This window comes from Loxodonta africana, chromosome 9 (assembly GCF_030014295.1).
Source record: "Loxodonta africana isolate mLoxAfr1 chromosome 9, mLoxAfr1.hap2, whole genome shotgun sequence".
Taxonomy (NCBI): Eukaryota; Metazoa; Chordata; class Mammalia; order Proboscidea; family Elephantidae; genus Loxodonta; species Loxodonta africana.
The window spans coordinates 47,316,371-47,337,241 of record NC_087350.1 but is presented as its reverse complement, the minus strand read 5'-3'; the positions used below and the strand labels follow the sequence as shown (position 1 = coordinate 47,337,241).

Genomic DNA, 20,871 nt, shown 5'->3' with positions numbered 1-20,871 from the left:
TTACTCTGTCCCTCAAAGTGGTTGTGTTCAGGAAACTTCTTAGCTTTTTGGTTTAGTCCAGTTGTGCTGACTTCCCCTTATTGGGTATTGTCTTTCCCTTCACCTGAGATAATTCTTATCTACTATCTAGTTCCAGGGCACTGGATTATCTAGTTAGTAAATACCCCTCTCTTCCCCTCCCCACCCTGGTAACCATCAAAGAATTTTTCTTCTGTGTTTAAACCTTTTCTTGAGTTCTTATAATAGTGGTTTCATACTCATTGATAGTTGTTTGTTATGTCAGACTGAGATCTGTCTTTGTAACTGCTACCCATTTGCCTCCAGATTACCTTCTGGAGCTACACAGAAGAGAGGGCCAAGGGTGCTTCATGTATCTGAAAACAGCTGTCTTATCTTCCTGTAATCCCTGCTGCTGTTAAAACAGGTATCTTCATCCACTTGTCACATGATGTACTGTCTACACGTTTCAGGGTTCCCTCACCTGATGAATGTACATGGGGATTAAGAGGACAGACTTTGTGGTACAGACCTAAGTTCAAATATTGTTTCTGCTGCTTGCTCGCCATGTAACCTTGAGCAAGTTACTCAGCCTCTCCAAGTCTGCTTCCTTACCAGAAACATGGTGGTATGAATACCTACTTCATAAATTGTATAGATTATATTAGAGTAAGTATATAAAGAGCCTAGTACAAAGCCTGACACACAGCTGTTCAGTACATAGTTCATTTTTTCCCCCATTGATTCTTTGAAAATAAGATGCCCAGGATTAGTCATAATTATCTACAGTTTCTCCCAGATTGCTTAGATGAAAAGTGAAATACAAGGGAGGACAAAGTCTGGGGAAGTCAGCGATACAGGGTGTGTAGCACCCAGTTAGAGCACAGTCTTGCATCAACAGCCTAGAGCAGGAGGACTTTTGGCAGTTTTGGAGGTAAGAGTGTGGGTTGTAGAAAGCCTGGGCCCTGTAGACATTGTTATTGTTAGTTCCCATCGAGATAATTCTGATTTGTAGCAAACCCACGATTTGCGGAGTAGAATTGCACTCCATAGAGTTCCCAGGTCTGCGATTTTTGGAAGCAGATCGCTAGGCCTGTCTTCTGAGGTGCCTCTGGGTGGGTTTGAACTGCCAGCCTTTTGGTTTAACTGCTTAAATGAGTGCTTAACTGCTTTGACTGAGTGCTTAACTATTTGTGCCACCCAGGGACTCTGTAGACATTATAGGGAGATTAAAACCAAAAAATAAACCCTGGTGGCAGGAGATTGCTAAAAAGTTTTGAAAGTAGTAGAGGCACTCTATTTACATAGAGGCGTAAGGGTGTCTCTGGCCCAAATGTCTCCCTGGACTGAAACAGGCCCTCAGAGGGGCCCTGGGGAGCACTAACTTGCAAACCTGTTGCTGGTTTCATAAGTCAGGATGATCTTCCTTCAGATATGGAATTGACTTTGAAGTTGTGAAAATGGATGGCAGAAAAGCTTCAAGTAGAGCTTAGTTAAAAACTTTCAGCAATTATCTCACTAACCGCCTTATTTTGCAAAAGTGGGACTCTCAGAGGGGTTTGGGCTGGTTGAAGGCAAAGCCAGTGTCAGAACTCAGGATTTTGACTCTGCCCAAGTTAGCTCGCCACACACTCCCTGCTTCCTTCTATGGATACTCAACTTGCCCTGAAAACTTTGCGACATTTATTTGAACAGTTTATGACATTGACACCAGCTAAGCATTTTAAGACCCCTGATGGTACTCAGGAAGCAGTGACTGAAGTGATAGGTACACTATTCCTAAATACGGGATATAAAAGACACAGTGCCTTTAAAAAAAAGTTGCTACCTTGAAGATTCATCTTCCTATAAATAAATGAATAAGGGAGGTAGGACATTAGGTTATAAGGAGCGTCTTATCTGCTACGATCTTTTGGCTGGGCTTTTCAGGAACTTGAAAAGGAGGTGAGTCATGGGTGTATCTGCGGGGTCAATCCGGGAAACTGGAGATGGTGCTGCCTTTGTCCCTGCTGTGGCTTCGATGAAGCTTCCAGGCTGCTCCATCAACTCCTAGCCTCATTCCTTCTTTCCTCCAGCCCTCCCTCCTCCTGGGCTGGAGTCTGATGTGACTCTTCTTGCTAAAACACAAAACACGCTGCCTGCATTATGTGAGACAACTCTCAAAAACCATTTAAATGTCAGTGGTGCAAAAAGAGAAAGTGGGGAAAGTGTAGTTTAGATTGCTAAGACTAACTGTTTGCTAAACCTTTGCCTGTAGCTCTGACACAATTGAAAAGTCTTGTTGGTTAAAACCAACCACAGTGCCCACCTTTCATCAACCTTTCTTCATCCCACCAGGCTAAAACCTGTTGTTGCTTTTGGTTAATGCCTTCAGATTGAGCCTAAATCCATAGAATGTTAGAACTGGCAAGGTTTTCAAGGCTTGTTAGTTCGTTCCCCACCATTCGTAGGCCAGAGAGATGAAACGATTTGTCCGGGGCAGTGAAGAGGCATTGTAGAGGGCAGCTTAGGGGGCAGATTAGGTCCCTACAGTCCTGCTCAGTGATACGTTTTTAGACTGTTAACACTTTTTTCCTTTTTTCGTCATCACATCTTGGGTATAGTCTTTGTTGGCTAGAGTCTCTTCCTTTCTAATCTATATAAGAGGTAAAAATAGAATGCCTGAGACTATGACCCCTGGACGCCCTGCTAACTCAGAACTGAAGCCACTCCCAAGGTCCATCTTTCAGCCAGAGATTAGACAGGCCTATAAAACAAACAATAACACACGTGAGCAGCCTGCTTCTTAGTTCAATCAAGTATAGGAGACCAAACGGGCAACACCTGCCCAAAAGCAAAGCCAAGAAGGCAGGGACAGGAAAACTGGATGAATGGATGGGGGGACCTGAGGTATAAAGGGGAGAGTGCTGATACATTGTGGGGATTGCAGCCAATGTCACAAAACAACGTGTGTATACATTTTTGAGTGAGAAACTAATTTGCCCTGTAAACTTTCACCTAAAACACAATAAAATTAAAAAAAAAGAAGTAAAACTAGGACCTGATGGAGAAATAGTTCTATAGCTGAAAAACTCTTTTTTTTTTTTTGAATTGTTTCTAAAAACTGGCTTAGTATAAGCAGGTATTCTGAAATAGAACTCTCCAAACTGCCCCTCATACCCGGAAGAGCCCTGGTATTGATGTGCTAAAGACAGCCGATGGGTGGGTTTCACACCCTGGTCCAGACTGTTCCCACTATAGTCCTCCCGCAGAGCAGAGCAAGCAGCTGGGAAAAGCTATGTTTGCACTGAGTCAGACAATCTCAGTTTTAGAGTAAGACCTTGAAGTAAGTTTTAAGAAACTGAAAACATTTAGTGGTGCTTTAATAGAAGTCTGGTAGTTTGCCTTTTCATGGGGGAGAAAGGAAGGACAGGGCAAGAGTAAAGTGGCAGCAACAAGCAGGCACCACCTGTAAGGATTGTTTGGTCAATTTTGGATTGGTTAAGAAATTTTGATCTTATTAGGTGATTGGGTTTTTCATGCTGGCCTCGATACTGTCTTTTCCCCCTCCCGTTTACACTTGGCTCATATCTAGTCTGAAAGAGAATCATGAAAAAAAAAGTCATGTTCTCATGAGCACAGAAAAAAAAAAGAGAAATTACCCTCGTTCTGCATGGACTCTTGCTTCTGCAGAAATTTAATTTACATATTACGTCTCAGAATCTGATGCTTAAAATTGGGTTAATTTAGTACACACTTAACTTTCTCTTAGGGGGAAAAAAAAAGACATCTTTGTTAACAGGCATTCACCCTGAGCTTGGGATCTCAAGGACTGGCTTTTCACCAGAAAGAAACAAAGGCCATCCACAGGCTTTGGGTGGTTTCTCTGTAGCACACTTCGCTTCCACAGCTACAGATTTCTTCAGTCAAACATCTTCCTGTTTGACTTTCTAAAATGAAAATAGATGAGGGGATTTCACCTTTTTCATCAGTGACGTTTTGTTGTCTTCAGTACCATAGTTTCACTTGTGCCAAGCCAGGCAAGTGCGAGGCTCCTCGCATTCTCTAAGTGTGGCCTGAGTCAGGGGCAGGAGGGTGTTTGACAGTCCCGCCTTACATCCTGAAACTGCCACCCGGAGGACAGCACGGAGGATCAAAGCATTTAAATTAGCCGGTTGATTCGTCTCAGTGGAGACATAAACACTGATGGTCACCTGCTAAAGTCGAGCCCTCTGAAATGGCAAAATTGCTACCAGATATCAATATCTAAAACAGATTTTTAAAACTTTTTTTGCTCCTGGCCCACCCTAAATGAATTTTAAAAACTATGTACTTCCTTGGAAACCCTGGTGGCATAGTGGTTAAGTGCTATGGCTGTTAACCAAAGGGTCAGCAGTTCGAATCCGCCAGGTGCTCCTTAGAAACTCTATGGGGCAGTTCTACTCTGTCCTGTAGGGTCGCTATGAGTGGGAATCGACTCGACAGCACTGGGTTTGGTTTTTGGATATACTTCCTTGCACATTTTTAAGTTGGCATCTAAAATTTCTATCTTGAGTTTCGTAGTGGCAGGGGATATAATTTCTGGCATATCGTATATATAATATGCTTTTAAGTTTTTGTTCTTTTGTTTTCATGAAAACCTTAGAGCTGCAGATTTAATATATTCAGTAATGGAAAATGCCCTCCGTATAACCTAATGGGCAGAGCCAGTCCTCATCAAATCCGTCAGCCATATCAGTCTGGCTTTCTGTGGAATAAAATCTGGCTTTATTTTTCCAAAAAAAAAAAAAAAAGTGTTACTAATCTTCCCTCTGACAACATCTCTTCTGAATATTAAATAATACTGAGGTAGAGAAGTAGTGGGTAGTTAAATTGGTAGATAATGAGCCCTGAAGCATCATGTGACCTGGAGTTGGTCTCTGGAGCTCTCTCTGCATCATTTTTCTGACACTGCCTCGGGAATCTCCAATTGTCCTGCGCGATGTGATGCTCCAGGGACTCTTATACCCTGGGCAGTTCATCAAGGTAAGATTTGGAATGGGTAAAGTACCAGTCATTTGACTACTTCCCACTTCAGGTCCAGTCCATCTGAAGCTGTTTTCTCTGTGCCACACTTTTATCAAGTCTCTATTTCCTACATTCTTAGAAAAGTGGGTTACTTCTGCAAGTGATTAACCTCATCTTAACCAGGTTCTGTCCTGGTTGCCAACCTGTCTCAGAATATTGATGATCCCTCATACCAAGAAAGCTAAGTGTAGTTAGAATTGTGTTGTAGTAACTGGCATGTGACCCAAAATAAACTACTGGTCTACCAGATACTGCTGGCTTATGTGATGCTGTGGTATAAAGAGAAAGAGATGTACTGTATCACCCTACAAGAAAATCAAAGGCACAAGACAAAGAGCTTGAAAAGAAAAATATTGGCAAGATACAATTGAACAAATTTTCATCGATCCCTGTTTTAGGTACTGGTTAAGGGAGATTTGAAGGTAAACAAAGCAGAGTCTCTGCCCTTACCAAATTTATTGCTTCTTTTCTTCTACTGGAAGCCCTGGTGGCGTAGTAGTTAAGAGCTATGTCTGCTAACCAAAAGGTTGGCAGTTCGAATCCACCAGGCACTCCTTGAAAACCCTATGGAGCAGTTCTACTCTCTCTATGGGGTCACTATGAGTCAATTCTTCTGCTTACATTGGGTTTAATTTGTTCTTTTTCTCATTTCTTAAAGGTCAAAGCTGAGGTCATTGATTTGAGACCTTCCTTTTCTAATATAGGTATTTCCCACTAAGTTCTGCTTTTGCTGCATCCCACAAAATTTGGTATGTTCTGCTTTTACACCACTCAAAATAGTTTCTAATTTTACTTTTTTTTTTCAATAATTTTTATTGTGCTTTATGTGAAAGTTTACAAATCAAGTCAGTCTCTCACACAAAAACCCATATACACCTTGCTACACACTCCCAATTACTCTCCCCCTAATGAGACAGCCTGCTCTCTCCCTCCACTCTCTCTTTTCATGTCCATTTCGCCAGCTTCTATCCCCCTCCACCCTCTCATCTCCCCTCCAGGCAGGAGATGCCAACAGAGTCTCAAGTGTCCCCCTGATCCAAGAAGCTCACTCCTCCTCAGCATCCCTCTCCAACCCATTGTCCAGTCCAATCCATGTCTGAAGAGTTGGCTTTGGGAATGGCTCCTGTCCTGGGCCAACAGAAGGTCTGGGGGCCATGACCAGTGGCGTCCTTCTAGTCTCAGTCTGACCATTAAGGCTGGTCTTATGAGTCTAATTTCACTTTTGATTTCTTCTTTGACTGTAGATTATTTAGAATTGTGTTATTTAGTTTGCAAATATTTGGAGATTTTCCACACGTTTTATAGCTTTTTTATTGGTTTCCATTGAAGTCAAAGAACATGCTTTGTATAAGTTGAATCCTTTTAAATTTGAAACTTACTTTATAGGCCAGAATATGTTCTGTGTGCACTTGAAAAGAATACTCTGTTGTTGGGTGGAGTGCTTTTAAATGTCTATTAGGTCAAGTTAGTTGATAGTATTGTTCAAGTCTTCAATATCCTTGCAGATTTTTTGTCTACTTGTTCCATTAATTATGGAGAGAAGTGTGTTAAAATCTCTGATTATAATTGTGGGATCTGTCTGTTTCTCCTTGCAGTTCTCTTGGTTTTTGCTTCACATATTTTGAACCTTTGTAATTAGGGGCAAAAACATTTAGGATTGTAAGTCCTCTTGATGAATTAACCCTTTTATCCCTGCAACAAGCCTTCTCTTTAGTTTTGGTGTATCCTTCCTAGAGATAATCTCCATGTAGATAAGCTTAGAAATACACTGCAACATACTATCCTCTCCCTTCTGCACTTTCCTTTGTTTCATTTAACAAGATATTTTGAGGTTATTTTATAACTGTGTGTAATAGCTGGGTAGAGTTCCTTTGTGTGAGTGTACCACAATTTATATACTCCTTCCTCTTTTAAAGAACTTTAGGTTATTTCCAAACTTGTGCTATTATAAGCAAGGCTGCAGAGAACATCCTTGTATTAATGTCATTTCTCACATGCACGAATATATCTACAAGATAATTTCCTAAAAGCGGGATTGCTGTGTCAAAGGGTTTGTGCTTTTAAAACTTTGATAGCTGTAACCAAATTGCTCTCCAGAGAGGTCCTACTGATTTTACACTCTTGCAGCAATCTATGAGAGTGTATAGTTTCCCCACACCCTCCCCAGCATAACTTTTTTCATGCTAGTGTTTTTGAAATAATGGTTATGAAAACTGTATCAAAGGGTCCCTTTTGTGGGGGATGTGTGTTCTGACGGTAGCTAGTCACTACATTTGTCTGCAAGTGAATTAAGAAACAGACGACCGAAGATTAATTCCTTTTTATTCACAATCATTTTACTCAATAAGTCTACAGACTTAACCCGTGCCTGGGTCTAGGTACTAGAGATAGAAAGGATTGACTTGGTCCCAGCCACTGAGAAGCTCACAGTCAAGAGGGAGAGACAGGAAAAGAGAGCTATGATAGAGTGTGCATTATGTTACACATGTTAGGAGAAAACTGGATAATGGAACAAGGAAAGGTGTTGGTAGATGTCTTCCCAGTGTTGCCAAGGACTCTTGATCTTCTTCATCTCGATGGTGAATGGCATCCCGGAAGCTGCCCAAGTAGAAAGTAGGAGGTCGGGCCCCAGCTGAGAAGCCAGCCCCGGAGTGGATTCCGGGAGGTGGGAGCCTCATCTGGAGGTCGAGATCTGCACCTCCCTGCAGAATCGCCAGCTGCCTGCAGGAAACCATCCGACTGTGTGCGCCTGTGATTGGAGGGATGCTGCCGGTTGGAATAATGAACACGGTAGTGTCGGCAGAGGTGATTGGCCGGGCCCTGCTGCAGTGAGAATGCAGCCTGGATGCTTGGGTCCTCGGCCTAGGTGATGATCATTAGTTGAGCGAGGACAGCTGAATAATTGGGAGCTCGAAGTTGCTGCTGCCTCCGGAGAGGTCTGTTTGGCTATTGCTTTTTCCATTTTTTTTTTTTAAGCCAAACATTTGATCATCATCCACCTGCAGAAGTGAGTTTTTATTGACGAAGCTGCAGCTGCTGTCTCCTTGTTGCCAGCTTCCCAGCAAGGCTCATAGAGGGAGCTGCTTCTCAGGCCAGGCACGACAGCAGTGTTAGCACATTGGAAAGAGCAGACAACAGCCATTGCATGCAGAGTTTCCAGCCTTAGAACTCCCCAGGCTAGCCTTCCAAACAGCTAGAGATCCTTGGTACTGTGGTCACATCCTTCCTCCAAAGTGAACAGTCACCACCGGCGGCATTTGGAGGGAGTCGTGATGTTGCAGACGCTGTGGCACTTTCTGTCTAGCTTTTTCCCTAGGGCTGGGTGCCAAGGCTCCAGAGAGGGGACAGATAATGAAGTCAGAGGCACCCAAGCTCCTGCTCAGGGAGACCAGGTGTCGAGCTTTTTGGGGAAACAAAGTGGAAGGGCTGAGGCCATGGACAAGAGATCCACCATTTTGCTGGTGGTCGGACCTGCAGAGCAGTTTCCTAAGGTAATGGCACCCTCAAGAGGACCTCCTAGTTGAGGGGCTGGTCTGGGATTGTTTTCCTGGAAAAGCTGGGATGTGGGGAGGAAGGGAGGATTTTTAAATAAATCACTTTGGTATTGGGTGTAGGGGAGAAGTCCAAATCTCTTTCTGTGGTTACTGTAAAGCTTTTTTATCCTGTTATGACCACCCCAGTGTGGCCAGTGAGGGAAGGAATGTTGAATAGAAGGTTTGCCTTAGTACTTGCTACTTTGGCCCCAGGAAGCCATTTGAAAGTACGGGACAAACTGTAAAGTGCAGGGAGGACCAAGCTACGATGGCAATACAGTGCTTTGAAAGTTGAACTCAGTTGCTTGGAGCTGGGAAAGGAAAGCCCCTGTGAGTCCTGAAGGTCAGACTCCCCTTGCCTGGGGCCTGTGGAGGACCAGCCTTATCTTTGAGATCTGGGAGGGCGGGAGGGGAGGGGTGGAGCTGGATCAGATAAGAGTGCATGGGCTGTTGCCCCTCTCAGAACGACTACAGCCACTGCAGTCACAGCCTGTGCTGAGCACCGGGGCCTCCATCCATCCCTGCGCACGGGTTTTCTCATCTAATCCTCACAAAACCCAAGGTAAGTGGTGGTACTCCCATTTTGTAGATGAGGAAACTGAGGTGCGAAAGGTTAAAGTAATTTGCCCAAGGTAAAGTAGTTGAGGGGTGGAGCTGAGCTTTGACTCCAGGTCTGTCTGGAACTTCGCCCTGGACTGCCTCACTTTCCCTTAAGAAAGCGGTTTTTAGTGTGATTAGTTGGCTCTCCCAGATCAGAAGTGAGATTGCTGTTTGGCCGAGCTTTCTCTCCCTGCAGCGGGAGTGACCTTGTTCACCTCCTGAGCTTTGGTGATTGTGAATCTCTTCTCCCATCTCAGGATGAAAATCAACTGGCAAGGGAAAGAGATTCTGCCATGTCTCTGGCACATGGGAGATACCCAGAAATGTTTGTGGAATTGAATTACTACATTTAAAAAATAAACTTTCATGTTTCTGTCCCTAGTGGGGGAGGGAGGAGACTCTTGATGCAACAACTTTCGCAGTCCTAGCATTGAGAAGAATCCTTAGTCTGTGATGGCTCCTCCCAGTTGTCAAGGGTCTTGCAGAGCCCACATGAGGCCTGAGGTGTGCATTTTTAACATGCTACTAGAGGGGTGTCAACCTTTTGATTGTTTTAGACAAGATCGGAAATGGTTGTGGAACCTTTATCTACAGATCTGCTTGCCTTGTGGCCTTGTCTGACTGGCCGCCTTTTAAAATCACCTACTTTTGACTTTAATAATTAACTGTTCCACTTCCCAGACTCATCCTGACACCTCTGGCCAGCTCTGGCTTCCAAGGGTTGCCTCACATTAGGATTTTCTGTTCTCAACACAAGAAGCTGGGGGTGACAAGGGGACTGAACCTGAGACCCACACCTTCCCCTGGCTCTGCTCCTTAAGAGGGAGTCGAATCAGTGGGGGTACACTGCTTATTTCCACTTAGGTTTTTAACCACCCAGGCAGGGAAGGTTGGTTTGAAGCCAGAAAGAAGGCATATCAGGGGCAGTGTGAGCTCTTTAAAAGCAGGTAACACTGGGAATTGGTTCGTAGGAGCGTGTGTGAGGGGTGCATGGTCATTGTCTGTCCAGTGCATGCTCTCTGAGGGTGTTTGGGGTTTGTGATGACTGGCTGACCTGGCCGGGCCTTGCCATTTCTCTCAAGAAGAGGTGTCTAGAATATCATGAAAACCTCACAGAGAAGCTCACTGTGGTTCTCAGGCTTCTCAGTTTCCCAGAAACACTACTTTGCTTTGCTCTCACTTCCTCTGTTTAAATATGTCTGCTAGTGAGTCAGGTTCCTGTGAGCTTTATTCTAGGAACTGTTCCAGTCTTTCCCTTTATCTTTGTCTTACAGTTAATCTGCAGTTGGAGAAGAAAGCCATTACTCTGGAGTGGGAGGTGCCGTCAGCGGCATTCAAGCTTTCAAATCCTGAGGGGCTGTCTTCTCAGAAGCTCAGAGAATTTTGCTCATTGTGTGTCTAATTGCCAAGTGTAGGCAGGTTTCGTTGGAAACCGGCTCCACTGGGCTGTCATGGCAACCTGATCATCAAATGACACAGCGGCCACAACAGCGAATGAGGTTCGCAAGCCTGATGAGTGGGTGGGGCTTGAGCAGCCGAATGCTGGCGAGGCTCCTACACTTATTAACATTTCTGGCTGGGTCTGAGTCATTGCAGAGGAGGGGGGAAATGCTTTATGACGTAATGCTACACTCCCAAAGGCACTATACCTGCTCGCTTCTTACTCATGCTGTTCTGGCATTTACAGGAAACACCTGTTTTTTGGCATGTAACAGTGGTAGAACAAGGAGAGCTTATGTGGTGGCTTTAGCAGATTCGAGGCTGAGAAGATGCCCATGAGAGGAACTGGTGCCTTAGAGATTAAATGAAACCCCGAAACCACTATGTTCTAAGGGATCTGGAGTTGTCCTTTCCAAATAGGTATAGACATCAGAGGAGAGGACACAGAAGTAGATCTGGGTCATAAAACTGGAATAAGGAAAAAGAGGGGGAGAGATTCGGTACATTACGCCAGGATTTGGAGAGGCGCAAGCTGGTGTGAAACGTCAGGCGTGGAACATGAGCTCTGCTTTTGTCGTCTTATTGTATTTCTCTTATACAGGTTCAGAAGCTGTAACATGAATACGGGTGTTTGTTTTTTAGCTAAGGCTAAACTAGCTCAGGTTGCACCTTTCCCACACACACATACGTGCTCCCTTCCGGTATGAAGTATTGATTGCTTGGTGTAATTCTCAGTATCAGGTATCTAGCCATTCTTTGGGAACTGAATTCTAAAATCTCTTTGGGGGAGTGTAGGTCCTTGGTGCTGATGCAAGTGGATGTTGTAACAAGAGCCTTGCCCTGGGCCCGCGGCTCAGCCCTGTGCTGACAGGCTTTGGGTAAATCAAGGTCATCTCTCCAGGCCTGTTTGCTCATCTCAGAGATTAAGGGCATGATGGTGAAAGCCCCTGTAGACCCCAAGTGTGCAGTTCCACAGGTACAGAGCATTTGCCTTGGATACAGGGTGCAAGTTAGAATCCTTTTTTAAAACTAGTGTTGGGATTCAGTTAATGTTATTGTAAAGTAACGTCTTGGCAGGTACACACCGAACGTTTCAGAGAGCATTTCCTGACCCTGTAATACCATTGGATCCTTGGTGAAAAAGTGTTTAAGAGCTCGGCTGCTAACCAAAACGTTGGCAGTTTGAATCCACCAGGCACTCCTTGGAAATCCTATGGGGCAGTTCTTCTCTGTCCTGTGGGGTCACTATGAGTTGGAATCTACTCGACAGCAACAGGTTTGGCTTTTGGCTTATGACTCCATTGGTCTGTGTGGAGTAGTGAGCTTTGTTCTAATCTGGGAGATTTCGGTCTACTTTTCTAAAAAACAAACTACTATCTTTTGATAATGCTTAAATAACTTTTCCTTACAGTACAGAATATAGGTTTCCTTTTTACTTGGTATCATTTTCAAATATCAGATATGTTTTGTAAATACATAATTAAAACTGAATGGTACAATTATATTTACCAAAATTATTTGAAAATATACTTTACTGGAAAATAAACATCTTTAGTTGAATAAGGGAAACTCTGGTTGAGTGCTATGGCTGCTAACCAAAGGGTCAGCAGTTCGAATCTGCCAGGCACTCCTTGGAAACTCTATGGGGCAGTTCTACTCTGTCTGTAGGGTCACTATGAGTCGGAATCAACTCAATGGCACTGGGTTTGGTTTTTTGGTTTTAGTTAAATAAGTTATTTATTCATTCAAAGTTTTTGCCATTTATATTGGAATGGCTGCAGCCATCACTAAAACTAGATACTTCAACAGATCAGTGTAACATTTTAGCTTTGGAAACAAACATGAGTAATTTAGCAAAGGAAGACCAATGTTTTAGAATCTAAAATTCAGTTATTTTATTTATAAATGTGAACTTTTAAAATAATAAAATATCTTGCTGAGTTGAATAGAGTATCTGATGACTTGTGACAAGTCTGAGGTCTTCGTGAAGAGTGGCCACATGTTTCTTCCTTGGGCTCTTAAAGACCAACTGAGCTCTGTTTACTTATTCAAAAGCTGCTTATTCAGTACCTTCCATGATTAAGGCAAGGGGCTATTATAGACAAGGTTTGAGACCATAGCCCTCCGCCTTCAGGGACTTTAATAGTAGAGATAAGATGTGTATAGAAATAGCTCAAAGGCAGAACATTCTGGATTGGGCAGCTTAAGAGACAGCTGAGTGCCATGGACTTAAGTCCAGGCTGGACAGGAATCGGCCTAGAATATCCAGAGCTGACCACTGGACACTTCACAGGACTGTAGCCCCTACTGTAGTCCCAGGCCTGTTCTTACTAACTCATCACATCTCTTTTAGAAGACCCAAATACCGTATAATTTGTTATAATCTGTTTCCTAATGTACATAAATATCAACATTTTATTTTAAAATCCTCTTTGTGTTCCTAACGAAAAGCCTTTTAGTAAATTAAGAAAATACTTTTAAATTTGTTGATCCCAAAATTATACCCATCCATTTTTTTCCATCCTGGTATTGAGAAAATTTAGGCTATATTAGGAAGTGAGAACGCTGTACAAAAGCAAGAGTGAGGCTGATTCCTTTCTCATCTTGGTGACGTGGCCTCTTCTTCCGCAACCTAGGTTCTGCGACGCTTTCTGTGGGGAAGGAACGAGGTGGAGAATGCAGGCTGGGCTGGAGAGCGTCATCCTCAAATCATGACAAAATCTTGAATTTTCATTCATTTGAGCATAGAGGACCTGAGATTTTCTCTCATCCTCACCTAAAGGGATGTTTTAGAGCAGTGTCCAATAGAACCTTCTGTAGTGATCGAATGTTCAGTGACTGCATGTGGCCATTGAGCACTTGAAATGTGACCAGTGTGACTAAGGATCTGAATTTTAATTTCATTTAATATTGAACAGCATAGCTCTAGATCAAAAAGCTTCAAGAACACTGCATGTTCAAGTGTTCTGAGTGAAAATGGGCCTTGAAGACTAAATCTGAGGGTCTTGTGTGAGGTTCACATGGGGTCACCATGAGTTGGAATCAACTTGTTTGGTTTGGGTTTATTGTGTGAAGCCCTGGCTGACCCCAGATTGGTGTTTCTGAGGAGTTTCTCAGCACAAAGACCTTTAGACTCTACGATGTCCTCTTCCTACCCTCGTCACATCAGGCCCTGCAATCTCTCGGTGAGTCCTTCAGTAGAATAGGTTGGTTGTGAGGTACTCAGATTGCAGAGAAGCCAGGAAAGATTTTCAGGGACTGGAAATGTGTGAGCTGTGTGGGGCTGGAGGCATCTCTGGAACTGTGCCTGGAAGACTGTGTGGCCAAGGTAGTCCTAGGCTCAGCCAGCTCAGGGACAGTGCTCCCTGCAGGATGAAAGAGCCCACGGAGGGGTCCACTCTCCAGGAGGCTAGGCACTCGGCACTCTGGCACCCCCTCAGACTCCTGCCCTCACAGCCAAACTGGTATGTCTTCAGCAGGCAATGATTCTGTCTGTAGCTGCGTATTTTCTCTGTTGAGAATGATTTACTAGGGAAGAAAACCATTGTGTTGTGTGACGCGTTTGGGGACCTTGTGCAGAAAATAAGCAGCCAGCTATTTGTTAATTTGGAGGGATTGGTTGGCAGTAGGAGGGGAAAGGTTTGTTTGGACATGATATCTAGGCAGGGCAGAGTGTCTCTGAAGAGTTAACTGCAGGAGCGGGTGACGTCAGTCCTGGTCTTTACACACCACTTGAGCAATATGCTGCTGCCCTTCTAGTCGGGTCTGTTCTCATTGGCGGTAGGCAAGGACCTACAGTGGGTGGATTTTTTTTTTTTTTTCAATCAAATAAAAGGGCAGGGCTTAGGCACCCAATGATAGCTGAGCCCCAGCATATCTCGTGCAAGTTTCCCCGGCACAGGCGGCATTTCTTGTTCTTCACGCTGGCAGAACTTGCTCCCTGGTGGCGGCCGAGCACCTCGCTTCCCCACCAACATGCTCTGCCTGTGCCTGTATGTGCCACTCACTGGGGAGGCCCAGACCGAGTTCCAGTACTTCGAATCCAAGGGACTTCCTGCCGAGCTGAAGTCCATCTTCAAACTCAGTGCCTTTATCCCCTCCCAGGAGTTTTCCACCTATCGCCAGTGGAAACAGGTCTGTACTGGTGACTGTGTCACGAAGTGAAGACCACCTGGTACCAAATCGATGTTTATTGAGTGAATGCATGAATGGTATTAGAGGAAATGAATGCATGCATGAAATAGTCCCCCCCAGAGGAAAGAATGTCTGAAATGTGGGAGTATTTTCCCTGCGGCTATCCAGTGGCTACTGCCAGAGGAAGCTCTGTGTCACGGGAATGACTGGCTTTCATGTGACTGCACGGAAGGCTGGCATTATAGGGGAGGAGGCACTTGTGGGAGATAGAAGAATCTCCCAAAGGAATTCCCTTGCTGGGGGAGTTTGCTGAGAAGCACACAGGCTGGGAAGGGACCTCGGGGTGGGGGCATTCCAGCTGCTGCCAGGTTCTGAGCTTGGTGGGGCAGGAGACAGGAGAGCATGTGAAGGGAAGAGCAGACAGGCTCCTGTTTGGAGGCCCAGGAGCTGGGACTGTAGAGTAGAGATGATGGTGCCCCTGTGAGGGCTGGAACTGACAATGCTGTACCCAGGGTGAAACGAAATGACACGCAGAGGTGAGGGGAGCCTTCCCACATTCTAAACACATCTCTTGGACATCTGTTTAGAGCAGGGAGGCAGGAGGGATCCTTATCATTTTAAAGATGGGGAAACTGACCCACATAGACTCTATGGAGATCACCTGCTGCTGCTTTGTTAATCAGTCCCGTGCTTTCCCCCATGCTCATGATGGCAGTGGGGGTCAGACACGGCAGGGAATAGTGACCTGCACTTCCCAGGAGGAGACAGAAAGTAGGCCCAGTGATTTCGAGGTAGAAGCAAGGACTTGGAGAATATTCTGAAATGAGCTTCACTGAGCACCTTGTTGGGTTGTTACCTCAGAGCACCCACCCACAATAAAGTCCACGGTTTGTCTCGGTGGCAGAGCAGCCCAGAGACCAAAGAGCTTCATGTATAACCTCGTCTCCTCCCCAAATGGAATGTAGGTTCTATTTCTGCTCCTGCCATAAATCTGGAGTGACAGTTTATATCACTCTTCGCTGAGAGCACAAGTGTCTTCAGGAAGTTAATATAACTCCAGATAGCAGGTAAAATATGTACCGGCGTCTGCCCAGCTATCCAGCCATACCCCGTGCAGTGTGCTTTTTTTTTTTGGTCATGGGCAGTCACAAGGTATCTGTCCAGGCCTCCCTCTTCTCAGCATATCTAGTAGCTGAGCAGTCACAAAGAGCACGTGGCCTGAGAGAAACCATGATTGTAATCATTTGAGAGTGTGAGCTAGCCAATGGTCCATCAATTTCCAGGCCTCAACTGGCTGGAAAGACTTTGAAACCCATATTGGTTTGTGGATAATGAATGTGTTTCTCTCTGAGAGTATCAGGGACAAAAGAAGACTATACCCATTTTCCTTAGGTGATTCTCAGTTCTAGTTTTGGCATGATTCAGGTTGTTGCTGGGTTGAATTAATTTGCTTATGACCCCCATGTTCTTGTAACTGACCTTTTAGGATGGTAGCAGGATGGCTAGAGAGGCAGCTTTGGGTTTTGACAGGCCCACCTCAAATTCCACCCACCACTTCATTAGCTGTGTGACCTTGGATAAATTACTTAACCTCTCTGGGCTTCTGTTCTGCATAAAGGGAGGGGAGTGATAGTACCTCCCAGAGCTGTTTGAGAGGGTTCACTGCTTTCTTAAAGGGAAAGCATTTAGCATGGCCTGTGGCCCATGGTAAGTGCTCAGTAGATGTTCACTCTTTTGTAGAGAAATTCCAGTTGCTGAGCATCCAAAACGGGTTGCAGCTGCTGAGCAAAGCTCACCTCCCAGGAGACCAAAGAACAGGGCCTCTTAAAGGTCACTGAGCTATTACTAAAGAGAGGTACCCTGCTTTTAAGAGCTGGGTTGAGAGAGCTGATGTTGGTTATATCACCCACATCCCTAAGATTCAGGACTGGCAGTGCCATCAAGCACATGCCCAGGGATAGTTTCCCTGGCTCACATACCTTCTCCCTGGGAGAGTTTCTGCCAAGCAGGCGTTGGCAGGGGTCAGCTCTGCCCTATACCTTCACTCTGGCCACTAGATTTCCTGTGGGCGAATGCCACTTTTAAGGATAAAAAGAGTAAGCTGCAGAGTTCCTGATAGAATCTGGAGTTCTGCTGTCCTCCCACATTTGAGCAGGAACATGTAAGGTTGAGGCCTGTTGCCAGGGACAGCTCTGTGGAGGGGCCAGGCAGCTGACCCTGGCTGAGCACCAAGCTGGTCTTCAGGACACTTGTCCTGAGAAGGCGCCAAGTCCTCCAGTGTTGGCTTTTGTCTGAGGGCTCCTCCCAGGGTCTTCCTCTTTCTCTATGCTTGTGAGGGAAGCCAGGTAGGCTCTTGCTTTGCATTCTGGCCAGCACTTAAAGATGTAAGTGGTGGCTCTGGGATGTGGGTAGATGCCCTGGTAGCTTCGGGATCAGAGCAGAAGAAGCATCTTGTGTTATCGAGGCCACCTCTGTTCATGGCTTGGCACTGTTGTTTCCTTGGGACAGGGACGTACGAGGGACAAGGAAAGGCTGGTGCGTGAGCTAAAGGACAGAACCTTACTTTTGTTTTATAGAAAATTGTACAAGCTGGAGATAAGGACCTTGATGGGCAGCTAGACTTTGAAGAGTTTGTCCATTATCTCCAAGATCATGAGAAGAAACTGAGGCTGGTGTTTAAGAGTTTGGACAAAAAGAATGATGGTAAGCATTGCCTTCCAGAGCCACCAGCTAACTCGGTCTTGGGACTTGGTGTGACCTGCTTCTCACTCCCTGCCTTTGTTGTTGCAGGACGCATCGACGCTCAGGAAATCATGCAGTCTCTGCGGGACCTGGGCGTCAAGATATCTGAGCAGCAGGCAGAAAAAATTCTCAAGAGGTGAGTGTTTAGCCAGCCCCTATTTGGTTTAACAAAAGTGTGATGAAAAGATTCCTGGACTAACTCTTGGTGCCATTCATTGTGTCAACCTTGTTTCTCTGAACTTTGCCTTCTCATTGCAAGGATGAATAAGTAACCCCTCCCCAGACCTGTAGCTCAGCTCTCATTTGAAGACTCACAACTCACCTGGCATTGTGCCCATTCTCCAGTGACCCATGAAGAGAAGAAACTAGTTGGGGGGATTTCAAGTAGGTGAAAGGAGACCAAGGGGGCTCACCTTATGGCACTCGATTTAAAGTGAATTTCTTCCATAAAGCTGGTAACTTTGTTTTAACGCCGTAATCCAGTGTGTTGCCCTGATGCCTGGCTTAAGTGCCCCAGGTGAGCTGGGCCCTTTGGGGTTGTAGAGCTATTGTGCCTGGGAATCATATGGAATAGCCCTAAGAGGTAGTTTCTCTCCCAACTAAGCCTTTCCCACATCCTGAGGCCCTAGTGCCCCTTGTTCGGCTCCCCGGGGTCAGGTCACTGTGGAGGGAGTGTGTCCCCATGCTGTGCTGTACCTGGTGTCTTTGGGTGTGTGCTTGCCTCACTAACATCTGCTCCAAGCACTTATTTGTGTTGTTTTTCCTCTCTCCTCTGCATCCTTCTTTGTCTGTCTGTCAGAATACGAACGGGCCATTTCTGGGGCCCTGTCACCTAGTAAGTATTCGTGTCACCCTGGCAACTGCCTCCCTCCTGACCAAAATGGGGTTCCTGTGGGCCATCATCTTACCATTTTTGTGCAAAGTGGGGAGTGGAGCCACCTGGCCTTCTCTCATCGGGGCAGGAGGGGCACTGCCTCCTTGGCTTGCCTGGAGATGGGAAATGTAGCTGACAAATGGGGGTGTTGGCCAAGGGCACCCTGGCATGTTGACATGGGTGGCTGTGCATTTGTCTTGCAGCATGGATAAAAATGGCACGATGACCATTGACTGGAACGAGTGGAGAGACTACCACCTTCTGCACCCTGTTGAAAACATCCCCGAGATCATCCTGTACTGGAAACATTCCACGGTGAGGCCCCTACTCGTAGTGCCTAATTGCAGTTTCCCCATCATCTGTTCGCAGGGTCCCTTCAGCCAGCAGCAGTCCCCTCTGCCAGCCCTGTAGAGCCATCCATTGCTCCCGCCACACCCTCTGTTTCCCACACGCTGGCCAACTTGAACTGCCAGAGCATTCCCCACCCCCAAGGTTCCCTTTGCCAAGAATGCCCTCTCGTCCCCACGTGCTACCTGTTTTCCCAGGTCCATTTCAAATACCCCTCCCCAGTGACACTTCTTGTCCCTCCCCAAGCCAGTGTGAGCCTTCCTCCTGGGGACCAGGACTTGGAACAGGAACAGACACTCTGCAGTGACAGATACGTAGAGCATTAGGTTTCTCCCCCCACTAACCCATTTTTTGTTGTCATTTATCTGGCAAAAGAATACATCCTCGCAGTGACACCCATACTGCACTTTCACCCCATGTCAGAGCTGTCATTCCATGTTCAGAATACAGACCTATGGCCACATTGACCTCCGTGCCTAGGAACCTCTTCCATTGTCCTGGCCCGTCCCTCTCTGCTGGTCCTTGATCCCTCCTCGATTTACAGTCAGCTGTGTGTCTGTCTCATCCACCCTGGGCTACCAGTTCTGGGAGGCAAGGCCAGAGGGCTCGTCCTCATCTGTCTCTGCAGTGCTTGGGCCAAGACCTCATCCTCGGGACACCTGGCATCTTTGTTGGGTGAAATTCAGTGGCCTTTTCCAGGGGTAGGAGCTGGCCCTTGGCTCTGGATGGCAGCCCTGGGGCCAGAGGAGGCAGTGGACTAGTCAGGAGGCCGCCCAGAAGGGAGAGTGTTACACAGGCACCGCAGCCCTGACCCGTTTGCTTAGGACTTGCATAACATTCTGCCAGTATGATCCGGTTACACATCAGGTTTCAGAGGACTTTTCCCCCCGACTTGATCCCTTCAGCACAGCCACCGATCCTCAGCCGAAATACCTCTCTAAGCTGTTCCTGCAGGGACTCCCTGGTGCGATTTGAAAGGCTGTCAGGTGGTTTTGTAACTATAGGTAATATCACCCTGCTCTCAGATTCTGTACCTGGGCCTCTTGAAGGCCACAGATAGAAAAGAGCTTGGCCCATCTTTACACAGTGAAGGGGAGGGGCCTCAGTCAGCTCCTACCCAGAAGCTTGGCATTCTCACCATCTGATTGGTCCCTGAGACACAGGGTAGAAGGATATGGATCCAGTCAGCCTGCCAGAGCTTTCCTGAAAGTATCAGGGGTCTGCTCCCAAGTCAGATGGTTTTACCTTTGTTGGTCTTTGTCACAGATCTTTGATGTGGGTGAGAACCTGACGGTCCCCGATGAGTTCACAGTGGAGGAAAGGCAGACGGGCATGTGGTGGAGACACCTTGTGGCAGGAGGTGGGGCGGGGGCTGTATCCAGAACCTGCACTGCTCCCCTGGACAGACTCAAGGTGCTCATGCAGGTAAGCAGGGAGATGGGCCCCAGACCATATCCTTGGGCTTGGTTGGTTGGTTGATTTCCCCCTCCCTTGGTTGCTGCCCTGCTTTGGGCCCCTACTTTTCTCACCTAATAAATTAGACTGGAATTATTGCTTGGAAAAGGGTAACATTAGATCCAGACTCAGGTGACCTTTTGCATATGCTGATCTAATTTTATCTGAGGCACTTAAGCCAGGCATCAGGTTACGGAACCTTAGGACAGATGAATCCAATGAGAACTGGGATAGGGCAGGAACCTCTTTCCTTAAGCACATCTCATAGGGCTCTACATGGTGGGTCAGGTGTGCATAGGTCCTCACCTGACCCAGATTCCAGTTGGAACAGCCCCGTTACCTTGGCTGGGTACTCAATTCCATGTCCACAGGGCAGAGGTAAGCCAGGCTGATGTCAGAGGCAGAATTGTGAAATAGACCTTCCTGAGGACGGTCTGTTGGACTTTGATGTCTCTCTGAGCAGTGGCCAGTCACTCCCTCACCCCTCTGTTCTAGCGCTCTGTGTGTCAGGAGCTTTCTTGGGCAAGGCGTCATTTTTATCCCTTCCGCGTTTACCCTCCTGGGCCTCCCTTGCTCTGAAGTCTGTTGATGGCTGGATGTGAACTCCCCATATTGCATTAAAGCAACGGAGGCAGACCTGTGTTCCTATCCCAGCTCCCTGACTTCCCAGCTGTGTAATTTTCGACAAGTCGCATCACCTTT

General features: G+C 46.1%; 1 protein-coding gene across 10 annotated transcripts in view; it reads left to right on the top strand.

Moving 5' to 3' along the window:
• Positions 1-20,871, top strand: part of SLC25A25 (solute carrier family 25 member 25) — a 31,472-nt gene that overhangs the window by 6,170 nt on the left and 4,431 nt on the right. For 6 of the 10 annotated variants that reach the window (XM_003407703.4, XM_010587600.3, XM_010587601.3 and 3 more), the window contains 4 exons: positions 17,327-17,453; positions 17,541-17,628; positions 18,570-18,681; positions 19,981-20,139. In XM_003407703.4, the coding sequence (XP_003407751.1) occupies positions 17,327-17,453; positions 17,541-17,628; positions 18,570-18,681; positions 19,981-20,139 (486 nt within the window). The other 4 variants (XM_023544884.2, XM_023544885.2, XM_064291383.1 and 1 more) reach the window with 4 other exon arrangements.